The sequence below is a fragment of the Epargyreus clarus genome, unplaced genomic scaffold (assembly GCF_041222505.1).
Source record: "Epargyreus clarus isolate Ecla_fem2 unplaced genomic scaffold, WU_Ecla_fem_2.2 ptg000034l, whole genome shotgun sequence".
Classification (NCBI taxonomy): Eukaryota; Metazoa; Arthropoda; class Insecta; order Lepidoptera; family Hesperiidae; genus Epargyreus; species Epargyreus clarus.
In genome coordinates, this window is record NW_027332239.1 from 7,654,947 (window position 1) to 7,668,546 (window position 13,600).

Below are 13,600 nucleotides of genomic sequence, written 5' to 3' on the forward strand. Positions count from 1 at the left end.
TGACATTAATCAGCTGAACTCGGAACCCACACATATGCACAGAACATACAAACGATCTTGTCCGTTGCACGTCTGTTCATTCCGCTTTGATAATCAAAATAATAGGGGCACAGGAGTCTAGGCGACATACTGTGTAAAGTTTTTTACACATTTCCAGTCCACCTTCGCCAACTTCAACGATTACCAGCCCTTTACCGAATGTAAGCTTGCCAGATGATGACAATTGAATATATTATGTTTAATAAATAAATATTGATTTAATCTATGTACATCATTTCACAGCTCCGAGAAAAAAATCAATTAATTTTTAAGCGTTCATGTGAATACACAAGACATTAAAATCGTTTTAAAAGCATAAACGTCGATTTTTAACGCATTGCTTTTCAATTGCATCCGCGTGCCCGTGGCACGGGCACGCGACGTGTGCAAGACTAGTATAGTCCTCGCCAAACTTCTAGTCCGCTCTGAAGTTGTTGCGCGCTGGTTTAGTTAGCATATACTTCGTAACGTAAGGGCACACTAACGCAGCTACGTACCCGTGGGCAAGAGCGGGCAGTGGACGGGTGCCGGGAAGGACCCGCGCTGTCTTCGTCCCGCTAAAATCTGCAATTTGCTATTGCGAAGCGACTCGTTTCTACATTCGGAGCGGACTATACACACACGAAACACGCGCGATAGGAATACTCCCCTTATTTTGATTATTAAGCGGCAGACAGTTTTAAATTTGAGATGTAATATCCTATTATTTCTACACAATACATCACCTTATAGCATCATGGCTATTAGCGTATCTTGTACTAATTTGTATGCAAAATTTTGATGCTATATTCAACCTTTGTTTTTTTTTATAATATAGGACTAGCAGACGAGCATGCAGTCCACCTGATACTAAGTGGCTACTGCCGTCCATGAACATCTGTAATCGACCCCATTAGGATTAGATATTCCTACCTCAAGTCGGCCACAGATGCGCCGCTACCTCTGAGGACTAAACTAGAACGCCTCGGAAAAGTATGTCTCCACACCCTTCAAAACGGAACACAGCAGCGCTTAACACTGCTGTTATGAGGCAGAAATAGGTGTGGCGGTGGTGCCACCGGAGTCGAACCAGAATGGATTCTAACACTTTCCAATGCAACTTATTCTTATGCTAAACTTTCATGCGAAAGAGGGCTTAGAGTTACAATACAACCTCAATACGATATATCTATATATGCGCTATGCCTGCCAACTTGGTAACATGTAAGAATATGTATTTTTTTTACCTCTCTTATAATTGTTACTTTGTAGACAAAACAGTCTCTTTAGTTAACGTCGCCATAACAATCACATGCCGAGATAAAATTTTCGCTCGGCGGGGTGAGAAATGGGGTTTCATGTGTAATTGATCAACATTTATATGGTCAATAGCTGATACTATCAGTTACATGTAGGTACCTATTTAAAATTTATTGGGATTACTAAATGTGGTTGGGAGTAGAAAAAAAAATCAAGACAATATTTATATCGCTATAATAAACCCATTTGTTATCACATTTATTTTAAATATACTTTGACACATATATTAATGTACTAGGTAGATCAAGTTCAATTTCACAATGATTACTGAAAATAGTAAATGTCATATATAAATCAGCATACATTATAAGATATTCGAAAGTACTATTAAATACGACTCTAAAAGTGTATATTCATATTGATAACTTTATTTTATTGCAATTTCACAAAGGCTTCACAAAATAGAACGATTCGGTAGATGCATCTCAGTAATCACCGCGGAAATTGAATTTAGAAACGATAGCTTGTAGAGTGACATCTATAGAGACGCCTTAGTAGAGTATACAACACTAAATAGGTAAGAAAGATTCATAATACTCGTAGCTAAATACAGTTAAGTGGGGAGATCCGATACCGTATCACAAGGCGGCGCGCGGCGGCCGCGCGGCGTGCTGCTGCGGGATATGTGTCGAGTATAAGTATCTAAGGAGTCATCTGGTATCGGGGGTCAAGAGGCACAACAATGTTAGTCGATAAATCTATACATTTTAATCTTATATAGAATAATATTTATTTATACTAACATATAAAGATAGTAAGCGTAAATTAGTCGATTCTAACGTGAGTTAGAATTGATAGTTATAATATAAACGTTAAAATATCTAGATTTTTTGATATAATATCGTAATGAACGATTTAAATATGTGATATATTTCTTTACAGCTTTTATATAATCTCGCTACAATAGTTAACTCAAAATACCTATAGTGTAAAAATATTTTCAACGCTTGGATAGGTACCTGTATTGCATTGTGTTAAAGTTAAATATTAATATGATTCTCTCTTAGAAATTGTACGATTTCTATACAACATAATAAAATTAGGCGCTATCTATAGACTAGAAAACCGACGACGCCGGTGTCACACCTAGACAAAATCCTATCTATATAAAACTACATCCCATACGGTAGTTACTGATAATGAGAAGAATAGGTAATATTGTCAAGCGCCACTAAGCTACGACAGCACTGGAAGAACACAGATTTCGACGAGATATGAGTAAGTATTCAATCTCGCGTAGATATGTAGATTGTATCTAATATCGACAGTAAAAGTATAAATATGTTTAAAAGCTAGGCCGTAGGCGTGCGGGGTTTCACCAATCCTTTTACTGTCTTCCTCTTTTACCTACTGATTGATATAATATTAGCTTTCTATCAGAATTATTGCAGAAAAATATGTCATGCCAGATTTTAATATTCTACTAGAATCACAATGTGACTCTGAAAAGCGGTTATCTTTTATACCGCCGAGGTCTAACCTACAATCTACAGATTGATACACTTTGTGATAGATATTTACTACAAGATAATGTTTTCTGAGATGTGTACATTCATGCTAGTATTATAAAAGATTATCACGAAAATAGTTGTGCGTAGAAAATTTTGAAAAATAAGTGTAGATATTTACAGATATTAAAGATACATAATATAGTATTCTGATATAGGTAAATAAATAAAGTACCAACGAACTTGGCGTATAGATTAGCTTTGTAGGGAAAAATTCACTAAAGCACAACCTTGGAAGAATAGTACCTAGTCGCACTTACACACTAGAGTTACTTAAGAAATATGAGTCGTACATATTATGTATAAGGCAAAGTTTAAAGATGGGGTTATATTAGGTAATATATAAATTACACAATATATGTTTCGATACACATGGCCGAAGTCAATTATGAGATAGTCACACAACTTCACTAGTTTATTACCTACAAACATTAAAGTTCATTAGTCTACAGTAAAAAGTGATATTTTGTTAATAAGTCAGTTGATTATTTTACTTCATTATTTAAAATGTACCTATATAACGTAAAAATAGGGTTCAATACTTATATTGGATTGTATAAAATTTAAAATTATAACCGTAGACTTACAAGAAGACGAAGTTCCTATAAGTATTGTTAAATAGGGAAAATACTTATTAATATTTTACTAAGAATCAATAATTACAAAGCTATACTACGTACCACATATAAAATTTCTACAAATGCAGGTTCATACACATATACTGTAAAGATTGAAATCGAATTATATATTATTATGTTTGCATTGCATACCTTTAATCCACTGTCTGTTCGTTTGAGTGTATTTAAATGTAAGTCGTATTTACGAGATTCGTTTTTGGTAAACACTATGTTACACTTTTCCTATTTATGACACACATCCACAATTAATATCATCAAAAGCATCTTATATAAGCTCCTTTTTGTATCATTATCCTAGAAGTGTTGTTTAAATAATTATCGTTCAGGTATTTTAACTCCTAAAATTATCATCAACTTTATTATATATTTTTATTGAAGCGATTTATTTAGCAGTAGGTAATTGTTATTGGATCATAGATTTTCTGAAATTTAAAGAAGCATTTCGGAACATGAATTGTATAATCCCATTACGGATTAAAGTTCGAAGACCAAACGCAATTATCTTTGATTTATTCGAAATGCCATATTGCTTTATTTTAACGGTAAACGTTCTAGATTGTTTAGAAGTGTGTCAACATAAAAAGGCCCGCTAAATGCTAACGCGGTGGTCTAGACTCTAAGGCCTTAACTAAGCTCTTTTTTCTATCTCTCTCTATTTGTGTGGGGAGAACTCCGTGAATTAAAAATAAGATAATATTAAGAATTCTGGTATTGGTTTTTGAGTTTAGGAACAATAAGGATAATATAGACTACAATAAGTTACGCGTTTTAAGCCCTGGCTGATTCAATGGTAGTTTCGCATTAGTTGGTGCAAATTTTATTCTAATTTTATTATTGTTCAAAATAAAATGTATAAAAATAATATCTTATGTAGGTCTGCACTCGCTTAATAACACTATATTTACGGAATATTTGTTACGATTGGGCCAAACGGATTCCGAATGTCGGATAATCCTATATTATTGTTACAATCACTATACGTAGATAAATGCAAAACATGTACTTGTGTAAATAATGTTTTTAACGAAATATAACGTTAAAGCATTTGTTATATTCCGCAAATATAATTTAGATGTTGTCCATCGATAATTACAAGGGGTAGAGTTAGATCGACACATACGGGGGGCAATTGCAGTAGGTTTGAGATTTTCGTCGCAAGCATATCATGTCTAGGGACGAATAGGGAAAAAAGCCGTCGGGGAGCGCTAGTAGTCTTCGCGGCGCTCCGGCGACGGCTCCCTGGATCAGTCGGGCGACTCATCGGCCGCCAGCGAGGTGGCCGGGAACAGCGGGTACCAGCCGTACGTGCGCTGCGGCAAGGCCAGCTTGTCCAGCGCGATCTCCGCGCCGCCGAGCGCCAGGTTGTGCTCGAAGCCGCCGCACCGCTGCCACAACATCACCACCAGTGTACGACCGAGAGCTTCGCTGGCCTGATGGGACATATGGCAAAAACTTGTAAATAGTAATGTAGTAAGTACTAAGTCTGAAACGATGTTATACACTGCAAGTTGTAACGTTAGATTTGCATTTAGTTTTGTTATGTCCTTTCCACGAACCTGATACTTGAGCGTTTGCTTGAAGTGTGGCTCAGTGGTGCGGCGGATGACGCGGGTCTTTCGCTTGTGCAACCATTTGTCGCCGTCGCGCAAGTAGCACTTCACGTACGAATCCGGTACCTCGCCGTTGACGCCGTACACGCGTCGCGCATGCGATACCTAGGACACAGAAGATTATTGTAGGGCATCGTACATTTTTTTAACTTGACTGGCACATCACTGTCTAGATGAATGTAGATTCATTCATGTAATTGTAATTTAAATGTTTATAAATGTAGTACCATTTCGTCTGCATCTATAAAACTAGCCAATGTAAATAATAGTGACAAATTTGCATGAATAATTTTATGACATACTAGCTGACCCGGCAATCTTTGTACCGCCTCAAAATCTATTTATCAAATATATTTCATATAAAATATAGCCTATGTTATTCGTGGATAATGTAGCTTTCGAATGGTGAAAGAATTTTTAAAATTGATCCAGTAGTTTTTGAGCCTATTCATTACAACCAAACAAACAAAGTTTACCTCTTTATAATATTAGTGTAGATATAGTGAAATGTTCAAAACGCCCAACCGTATGACTACTCGTAGATTTCCCGCGCACTAACCTCGAGTTCGAGTTGTCCCTTGATCATGATGATGCTGACGTTGATCTCGGCGTGCAGCGGCGGCAGGTGCGCGTGTCGCGGCGGCAGCTGGCCGGGCCCGAGCGGCACGGAGCCGTCGTCCTCCAGCCCCTCGCACGCGCCCGCCGCCGGCACGGCCGCCCACATGCTGCCCTTGCGCCCCGTCGCCGTGCCTGCGCGCCACAACCCACTGCCACTATACGCGCCCGGATGCCCTGCGCGCTTCCCGCTACCGCTCGCTCTACTTTTCATGTTACTATACTGATTGTTTCATTTTACTAAGAAAGTTACTAAATTAATGCAATAATGAACATCGAGAACTGAATATGATTTAATCTGCTTACTTGTAAATAAATACATTTAAGTTAATCTATTACAACTATGTAATGCATGACAAAATTACGTCAATTAATTAAATATTCAATAAAATCGAATAGATACTCGTAGTTCTGAAATGAGCGGTTGCGGGTATAACGACATTAACAACACTTTTTGTAAAAAAACTACGTTGGAGTGGAGTCTAAAACCGTTTATGGGTTTAACACATACGTCAAAAAGTAACAAGAACTAAAAGGAAAACAAAAATAGTAAAAAACCATTCAAACGAACACCGAAATAAAAAATACATAAAGTAAGCACGTCAAACAGCTTCGTGCCAACGTTATAGGTACAATTTGTTTAACATAGATTCCAATCGATCTGTCCTAAACACATAAATGAAAGAAGAAGCATTTCCACGTGTGCAGCCAAAAGTGTAGTTGAGACTCTAATAGTTGCTTTAAGCAGTTCTCAACTTATGGTATAAGCATTCCGTGTTATGAACAGCCATTAGTCAATTATTAAGTAGACAAGTTCGTGTCCTAGTAAGTATAGCATTGCCACCGCCGCCGAGAGCGCTTCGTCATTTGACCGCGACCTACGGCGGTGACGCCTAAGAAACATTTCTTCGAACGTTAGGGAAGTTTAATGAAACGTACAAGTAAATCTGTGTAATGTACGGTAATCTACGGCCTAGTAAGATAATATATACAAGAAATCTAATAGAATGCGCATCGTAACAATGAGTGACATTCGCAAAGGTAATGAAATCCAAGACAACCTAGGCGACACAATGCCATTGAAATGAACGTAGACGGGCAGCCGAACAGACGGTACACAGAAACAGATGAAGTGAGCGTGATCGCCCCCGGACGGGCATGCGTCAGGACAGTACAGAACAGATAGTGAAGTGATGAGAAGCGTCGGGCGCAGCCACATTCAACGGTGCGTGCGCGCGGCCGTTGCGCAAGCGATGTTATGACCCATGCTACTACGTGGCTTAAGATCTCTGTTCTGCTGACAAACCAACGCCGATCGTTCCTCAAATTGTACTTCGAAAACGTGTTGACTCGTAAGCGAAGCAGAATTCGAGGACGCGATCGGAGCCGACCAGCACAACAGAACGTAGGATCGTTCGGCCTTCGGACGTCACAAGGGATCGAGTGCTCCGACGCCGCGCACGGACAACCTGTCAGGGGAGCACGCGCGGGCGCGGGCACGGGCGGTCGCTTACCGAGGTTCTAACGGTCCGTCGCTGCTGACCAGACAAGCAACAACATACAACAAGTCAATACCCGTAATGTTCGTATTAAATTATTGTAGTGGGATCGTAGACGCTTAAACAAAGTGTACAGTTACTTTGGAGGTGATCTGTGTCGTTACAAACCAAGGCAGTTTTGGGTGTCTGGCAGGAATCATAACTACACCTAAATGATTAGGTTTCGGATCGGTTGCCAGGATAGCGTGATTTTGTCTTAAGAATTTGTGACTGATTATTTTAACGTTGCAATACCTACACTAGTCTGTGGTTAACTAAAGGTAAATTGTTGTGAAGAAACCAAATTAATTTAAACATAATATATTGTACATTCGTGTGTCGCTGAAGCTTCCAAACCATTATTTATATACCTGTAATCATCCTTTTAATTGAATAAAAAATAAATTCAGAATATTTCGTAGTAATTGAAAGAGCATAAGTAATTAAATATTTAAATTATAAAATATATTACCAAGTCTTTTCTGTAAATAAGAAATAATAAGTATAATTCATTTACAAGAGCGTGTTTACTGTGAGAGTGTTAACAAATTATTCCATTAATAATTTGTATATCTTAACGAGTTTATCTTCATTACTTAAATTTTGTGTAGAGATATGTTATACAAAAATTTATATAAACGGAATATCGTACACGATCGAGTAACGGTATAATAGTCTCACAGTCAACACATCCCTGAGCATATTGTATCAGAGTCATACTTGAGCGAGTTTTAGAACATCGATGATTGAAAAACGCTCAAGTAGGACATGAAATATTAAGTACGGTATCTAGATGCGAAAGGCAGTGTGGTGTTACTCACGCCTGGCGGTGGAGCCGGAGAGCGAGAGCGTGCGGCCGAGCTCGCCCTTGACGGCGCGCAGCGAGCGCAGGATGTCGTCGGGGTCGCGCCGCACGCACGACGAGCGCCGCCGCTCGCTGCGCCGCGGGCCCACCACGGTGCTCTCGTGCACGCCGTCTACGGACACACATATTTTTGAAACATCTCCCTGGGGGTTTGCGAAAATTATACGGGTGATATTTTTTACAAAATCTACACCATAACCATAACAAGTTAAAGATTAGTAAAAGTGTCAAGTTTTGCAAAAAGTATACCAACAATGTTGTGTTAAATATTTTTTTGGGAAGGATATCGTTACTATACAATACAAGACGTCACGTACCGACGACTTTGTTATTTTTTTGTTTTATAACAATTTTTTTTTGTTTTTAAGAACTTGGCTGACACGCTTCCGCGTGACTGTACCGTACGTATTTTTGATAGAAAATTGACTTAAAAAAATATATTCTAAAATGTTTGTAAATAAAATAAGTACCCTTGTCTTGTTGTTGGAACGATGATCGTCGAGAGCCAGGCAGCGATCGAGAGAAGTCTTTGCCCAGCTGGTACACCTCCACCTCCAGAGTCTCGGACTGCGAGGAGCCGCGCCGGGAGCCCGCCACCCAGGCGTGGTCGGGGTGCAGCAACGAAGCACATTCGCCAATAGAATCCATATCATCTGGTAACATTTATAACGTTATAGATGACAGTTCAAGATAGATTTATATATGTTTGTTTTTTGTATTTCAATTATGTTGTTGATAAATTAATATTCTGTTGTCTTTTAACTACCTTATGGAGGGATAAATTACGCGTGATGAGGACAAGTGTCTCTAAATAAAATCAATTGGAAGATACAGGTAAAGGTATAACAAATATGCGAATTATACGAGAGATTTTCAAGGTAGCTTTTTATAACAAGTGATTTAAGTGTGCGAGTATGTGTATTGAGACTTTGTGTGAGAGTTTATTATTATTGTAGTTAGTTATTATTGTTGTAGTGTGTATGGATCACCCGAGACGGAGCGTTGCGAGGCGAAGTCGCCGCGGCGCAGCGCGCGCGCGCCGGCCAGCGAGCCGCGCGGCGAGGCGCTCGCCGACCGCGTGCCGCGCTCCTCCAGCGTCCACCACACCGCGCGCTCCTCCGCGAACGCCTTCTCCACCTCCATCTGTAGGGTTATTCATGGACAGTTAACGAAGGAAATCCTTTGTACTTCATATCTATGTATTGTTACAATTTTTGTGTACAAAAACTTATTTAATAAATAAATAAAGAATTTTCCTCTCAAAACTTACGATCAATTTCGACTAAATTGTAAATTATCATTATCAATCCTATTAATTTCTATCTCATTACATCAAAAATGCAAAAACCAAAAGCAAATATGAATTAAGGTTGACGTTTCATTTTAGACGAAATCTCTGATAAGTAGAGCAGTATAAATTTGGAATACCAACAAAGTTTTAATATAATTAAAATAAACAATACGTGCTTGAAATTGAATCTACTCGTAGACCAATGGAAGATCGAAATTCGTGTTTCTCTTGTATCTTTTCAATTTTCGTTTGAGTATGGTATCAAAACTCTACTACTACATTATTACTATGGTAGAGTTACGAACGTTTCGTTGAATAAAGCCAGTAACGTAGAGTTCACTCAAAGTAGAGTTAAAGTAAGACGAAGATCACAGTAGTTTACTAACTCAATATTTTTTTAAATGTTAACTTACAGTGCATTCTCCAATGAGCACAGGGTCGATACCGGGGCAGGCATCCCACAAAGTGAGCTCTAGAGCACGACCGGCCAGCAGGTCCGCCGTCAAGCCGCCGAAGCCAAGGGTTGCGTTCCACACGGGACTGCACGATGCTGAAGCTGGATCTGTTTCCACGGGTGGGCAACTTTCACTGGAAAAATATAAGGATCATTAGATTATATGTATACAACAGTAAAGGGTGTGAGAAGAATATTGGAATAGACGTGCCTATATGAGAGGAGAGTCTTAACGAAGAGACGTAATAGGAAGTGCAGTCAAAATAATAGTGTAATTAATTTAACATGGGTCATAATGCTGTTGATAGGTGCTGTATATTTATCAGCATGCAATGTAGCTGATATTAAGAGACTTTCGGCACGATAATAAAACGGGTGTGGTAACCTTTATAATGATCAGGTATTAAGTAGAGAAAGCTCTTACAGTGAAGGCAGAAGACGTATTCTAGCGAAGGCCTCAGGCTCGTCTCCGTATCCGAGGGTGTGGTCGCGCGGCGGCAGGTCATCTGCGGCGATGAGCACCACCACTAGCTTGCGGATGTCGCCCTCGAACCACACCTGCAGCTGCGCACGCGCCGGCGGACGCTCGCGGTACCGCTCCGCACGATCTTGTTCCTAACCACAGAATATAACACTTAGAATTTATATGTAAATAAGACGTTATTATATCGTATTGCAATGTGACGACATTTTTTCATAATAAACAGACAGGTGTATGTATAAATTCATGTATTTGTCACATCGCATACGATGATATTTATGGAACTATCAAAATAAAATAATAATAACGAAAGACAGTTTTAAATGAAATTAAAAAGGAGTATAAATGAAAATAATATTTCATATGACCGGTATTAATAATCTAAATCATTCGTATCGTTCGGGGAATGCATCACCGTATCGTACCATGCAGCAACGATCAGCTATTGAATTCTTCATCAGCAAGTTATCGAAAATCCGATTCCATTCTGTGCGGCCATAGCAATGCATTCATACCGCCATCATGTGGGTGGAATAGTTATATATTATTCACTTTCGGTTGCAAAATATTTAATCGAAACAACATGCTTCGGGCTGAGGCATTTCTATTCAAACATAAATGAGTAGTCTGACGCTTTCGTCCGCCATGCAGAAAGCTGTATCATGCTGATACCGGTAAGCCGTATGTAACTGTTCATGAATGTAGCCCAAACAAAACTTTATTGTTGTAATGTCTAGATGCGACGGTCATATCCTACGGCTAAGGGTTAATCTATTTTGTATAAGTAAATAGTTGAGGAATATGTATTCGTATCTAAGTAAGATGGAAGTGGCATCTATTACAATATTCTCTATAGTGTTCTATAATATTGAAAACATAGCAGATCTAGGGACTACAAAGTCAAAATTAAAGTCTTATATACGAAGATACTTTAATTATTACTTTAATTGAATATATTTCTTCTCGATTACATAATTGATCAAATAGAAAAGTAATGCAACTTCTATGGTCACTATATTTAGAATTTGTTGTGTTTATGAATGGATGAGTGAATCAATATATACATATTGATTTGTCGTAATATATATTTATATGAGCTAATATTTGTGATGTACAAGCGGCAACAACACACACATGTGAGTTCATAACAAACGCAATATGATGGACTATTGAGCATCTTATAACTTTTGTATCAATACAGTGTCGATTTTAGCACAAATCATACGCAAATGCTTCGGATCGTATTCGGGTGCTCTGTACCAGTATGCACATATCCAGAGTGTGCTAATGTCATGCATGTCCCATTCGGTATGTATCGAGGCTGAACATTCAACTACGGTTATAAGGGCGGAGCGGCTATGTACATCGTGTCGTTTTTGGATGGCGGTCGCATCACGAAACAGAAGCGTCGGTGCGCGCCTGTCGCTCAAGGTGTTTGCGGTCCGGCGGATGCGGTGTACCGTGCTGCCACCACTCGAAGCTCCTACGAGACTAGTCGTTACGAGCGTCTCGATACACTGTGCGGCATACACTACACTAAATCAACAGCAAGACTCGGTAACAGACACTCGATGCGTAACAGATGACGGTACCAACGGGAGCGTGCGGCGTCGTGATGGTGTCCGGTCAGTCGTGCGCTCACCTCGCCGCCAGCCGCCGCGCGGGGCTACGTCTCGTGCGGTGGCCGCGGCTGCCGCCGGCCGCTTGTTTTGCCAAACGTTCATTGATTCACTCGTGTTTTTCGTTTCAATTCGATAAGTGTAAATTGATAGTGTCGCATTGATCTATCGCGATTGTATAGTAAGAAACAGAGTATCGTTTTATTCATTTTGGCAAGCTGGAAGCAGCAACAAATCTAGATTCACTACACCCTTAACCTGCCGACAGACAGTTACTCTATTCGTCCACGAATATCCTAGAGCGGTATTCGATAACAGGTTACGATCCTAGGCTCTACCATCGAACACTAAAGTTTGGTTCAGAGCTTTATACACTTACTGATCAAATTTTGATTCATCGAATTTCATATTTTGCCGTTATTTCCCTAAAATTGTACTCCGCCCGGCGCCGTTGGCAAGACTATGAAATTGGTCAGGTGATAGAAAAAATAAAAATCTGAAAATAAGTAGGTAGCATTTTTTCACACACTTCACTTAGGGCAAGTATTATATATAAACGATAACGTATAACGGTAGGTAACAAATAAATTTAAAAATAGAGATAATTAAGAGTAATATATATTTAAGTAAACAAACTGATTATCCCTCTTATAATAGTAAAAGGTTAACAAATTGAATGTACACCTACAGTCGTAAATAGAAACACTAATCTCTTAAAACTAGTCTAACGTGGAAGAAGTCCGACTGATTAGTGCTACATTATCACAGCAGATCAACGGAGACCAGCTCTTAATAAATGCATTTCGTCCAATTCGAAACAAATTACGAACAGCAGTAACTTATTACTTAACAATAGCTTCGTGACTACTTATAATTATTTAATTAAAGTTTAAGACTAATTGGATGATAAAATATATATGTTTGCAAAAATATTACCGTAAAGTTTCAAGTTGGACGAAACACAAACTCGCTTGAAAGCGGATATCGCGCTCCGTCGCGACCTCACGTGAATGAGCTGGCGCGGCCCACGGAAGAAATGTTACATCGACATAATACCTCCTCCGTAAGTTCAATATCAACATCAAATAATTCAATAAAAAGTTTACTTACTACAGTTTTGGTTATTGGATCATCTTTAATATTTAAAAAGTATTTCATTGGAATTATAATAGCTTAAACAAATTGGTTTGCTAAAGTAAAATGCTGTCTAAGTTTACCGGTCTAGAATGAAGGAGGTATTTACATAAGAAAAATAAAGTTGATCCAATAACTAGGGTATAACAAAGGGTAATTCGTTAGATCACACCAATATATGAGTGACCCGAGAAGCGCAGACGAGTAGGCATCAAGTGACAGTCTCTACCAGAGTTCATGAAGAAAGAGCTAGACGCTCGACGTCTCATGGGTTCACAACACGTATTGTACAATTAAAGCCTATTATGGGTATTATACCGGGGTTTTCGGCAATTTCCGTCGAGTCGGCGACGAGGGCGATTTGTCTGTATCAGGTTCTGTAATCCAAAATAAATATTGTTTTAGTAATTATTATGATTTTCGTGAAGATTAAAGAATCGGAAATACATATCTTATTTGTAGATAGGTGATTGATGGGGTCAATTTCATTGCAGTTGCATTTATTTTGC

General features: G+C 38.8%; 1 protein-coding gene across 2 annotated transcripts in view; it reads right to left on the reverse strand.

The window, feature by feature from the left end:
- Nucleotides 1–2,679: 2,679 nt before the first annotated feature.
- Fife (regulating synaptic membrane exocytosis protein fife) overlaps nt 2,680–13,600 on the reverse strand; it is a 43,031-nt gene continuing 32,110 nt past the window's right edge. Inside the window, exons 12-20 of one of the 2 annotated variants that reach the window (XM_073091452.1) lie at nt 13,410–13,468; nt 10,282–10,472; nt 9,817–9,991; nt 9,102–9,255; nt 8,583–8,765; nt 8,069–8,224; nt 5,654–5,844; nt 5,041–5,199; nt 2,680–4,914 (exon numbers count right to left, since the gene is read on the reverse strand). In XM_073091452.1, coding sequence (XP_072947553.1) covers nt 4,729–4,914; nt 5,041–5,199; nt 5,654–5,844; nt 8,069–8,224; nt 8,583–8,765; nt 9,102–9,255; nt 9,817–9,991; nt 10,282–10,472; nt 13,410–13,468 — 1,454 coding nt within the window. In that variant the 3' untranslated portion in view covers nt 2,680–4,728. Of the gene's footprint in view, nt 4,915–5,040; nt 5,200–5,653; nt 5,845–7,223; nt 7,245–8,068; nt 8,225–8,582; nt 8,766–9,101; nt 9,256–9,816; nt 9,992–10,281; nt 10,473–13,409; nt 13,469–13,600 lie in introns of those variants that run through there. The other variant, XM_073091453.1, reaches the window with a different exon arrangement.